General features: G+C 33.9%; 1 protein-coding gene across 1 annotated transcript in view; it reads right to left on the reverse strand.

Annotated features, from left to right (window-relative positions):
- Positions 1-280: 280 nt before the first annotated feature.
- LOC115034965 overlaps positions 281-1,452 on the reverse strand; it is a 1,530-nt gene continuing 358 nt past the window's right edge. The window contains exon 2 of the mRNA XM_029492573.1: positions 281-1,452. Within this exon, the coding sequence (XP_029348433.1) occupies positions 914-1,452 (539 nt within the window). The 3' untranslated portion in view covers positions 281-913.

Consider the following 1,452-nt stretch of genomic DNA (forward strand, 5'->3'; position numbering starts at 1 on the left):
TTTTTTATTTAATATTTTTTTTACAATTTTTCATTACATCAACATACTGTTTGTAATGACATAATTTATAAATTTTATTCATTTTTTTATAATTTTTTTTATTTAATATTTTACTGTGTATCATTCCAAAGTTACTACAATTAAAATTTTTATTTTTGCTTTTTAATCGAAAATTATTAAGTATATGATGTTTAATAAAATTATATCCATAGTCGTCTTCATTACAATGAATTAAATTAACATGAGTTTCGCAAAACATTTTAAAATGATAATAAGCATCTGTAGTATTAATATTTAATATTTCACTAAACGTTTTAAGTTCATTACTATTTTCTAATTCGTGGTATGCATTTAAATTATCTCTAAAATTTAAGAAATTAATTTTTTTTTTTAATCAAATTAAAACCTACAATTTTATTATATAATATTTTTTTCCTATTTATAAAATTGTCGCGTAATTTAATAATATAATTCCATAATACTAACTGATATATATTGATATCTATCAAATAGTCGGCCATCTTCTCTGAACCCTCCAACGAGATGGACGCGTCGGCCGCCCGTAGATAAGTATCGCAGTATGTTTGCGAAATCTCCTGGTTGGAGGTCGATTGCTCGAGTAACCCTACGAAGTCCACGTCGGCCGTCTTTGCTCCAAAATGAACTTCGAAGGATGAAGGGGCACCGACAAGTTTGTCCACTGTACCCGCAGATGTGTGAAATGTGGACGTGGTCTCCATGCCCTGAGATAATATAGAAGTGCTTGGGGGGGTACTTGTCAACAAGTTGTTCCAGCTCTCGCAAACACTTCTCAACTCCATTAACTCCACGCGGCACAATAACACGGCTGACATATCTATTAAAATAAAAATTAAATAAAATATATTTTTAATTATAATATATTATGTATTATTTACCTGTGGATGCCAGAGACAAATTTAGAAGCCATTGCACGTCCAAGCCTTTCAACGACGTCATCATATACCTCCTCATATGTTGATATAGTGTCGTCATCGTTGTCGGAGTTAAAATCATATTCGCCTCCCATATATTCTGTATTTTCTTGTCCATCCATAGCTTCGGATTCATTACTGTCTCCATAATTTTCAATGGGCACATAATCGAAATAATCAATAGAGTGACGAGGAGACAATATTGATTGTCCTGTGACGGAAATAAAACTTCGCAGAAATCCAAAAGGGCTTCCTCCTCCTCGAGATTCTGCTCCATGTTCTCCATTACCCAAGCCTTCAGGTCCACTAATTTGACTGTCAACATTTTCTGTTTTAGTAACGTTACCTCGTCCGGTTCCTCCGTCAATGTCTCGTGTGTCGGCGACGTAGGTGTCTTCGTCATTTTTTGCTTCTTCGCTGGTATTGATTGCCGTTCGCTTTTTCTTTTGGAGCCACCGCTTGATAATTGAGTTTCCTTTGGATTCATAATTTCTGTCGG

The sequence above is a fragment of the Acyrthosiphon pisum genome, unplaced genomic scaffold (genome assembly GCF_005508785.2).
Source record: "Acyrthosiphon pisum isolate AL4f unplaced genomic scaffold, pea_aphid_22Mar2018_4r6ur Scaffold_21785;HRSCAF=24864, whole genome shotgun sequence".
Lineage (NCBI taxonomy): Eukaryota > Metazoa > Arthropoda > Insecta > Hemiptera > Aphididae > Acyrthosiphon > Acyrthosiphon pisum.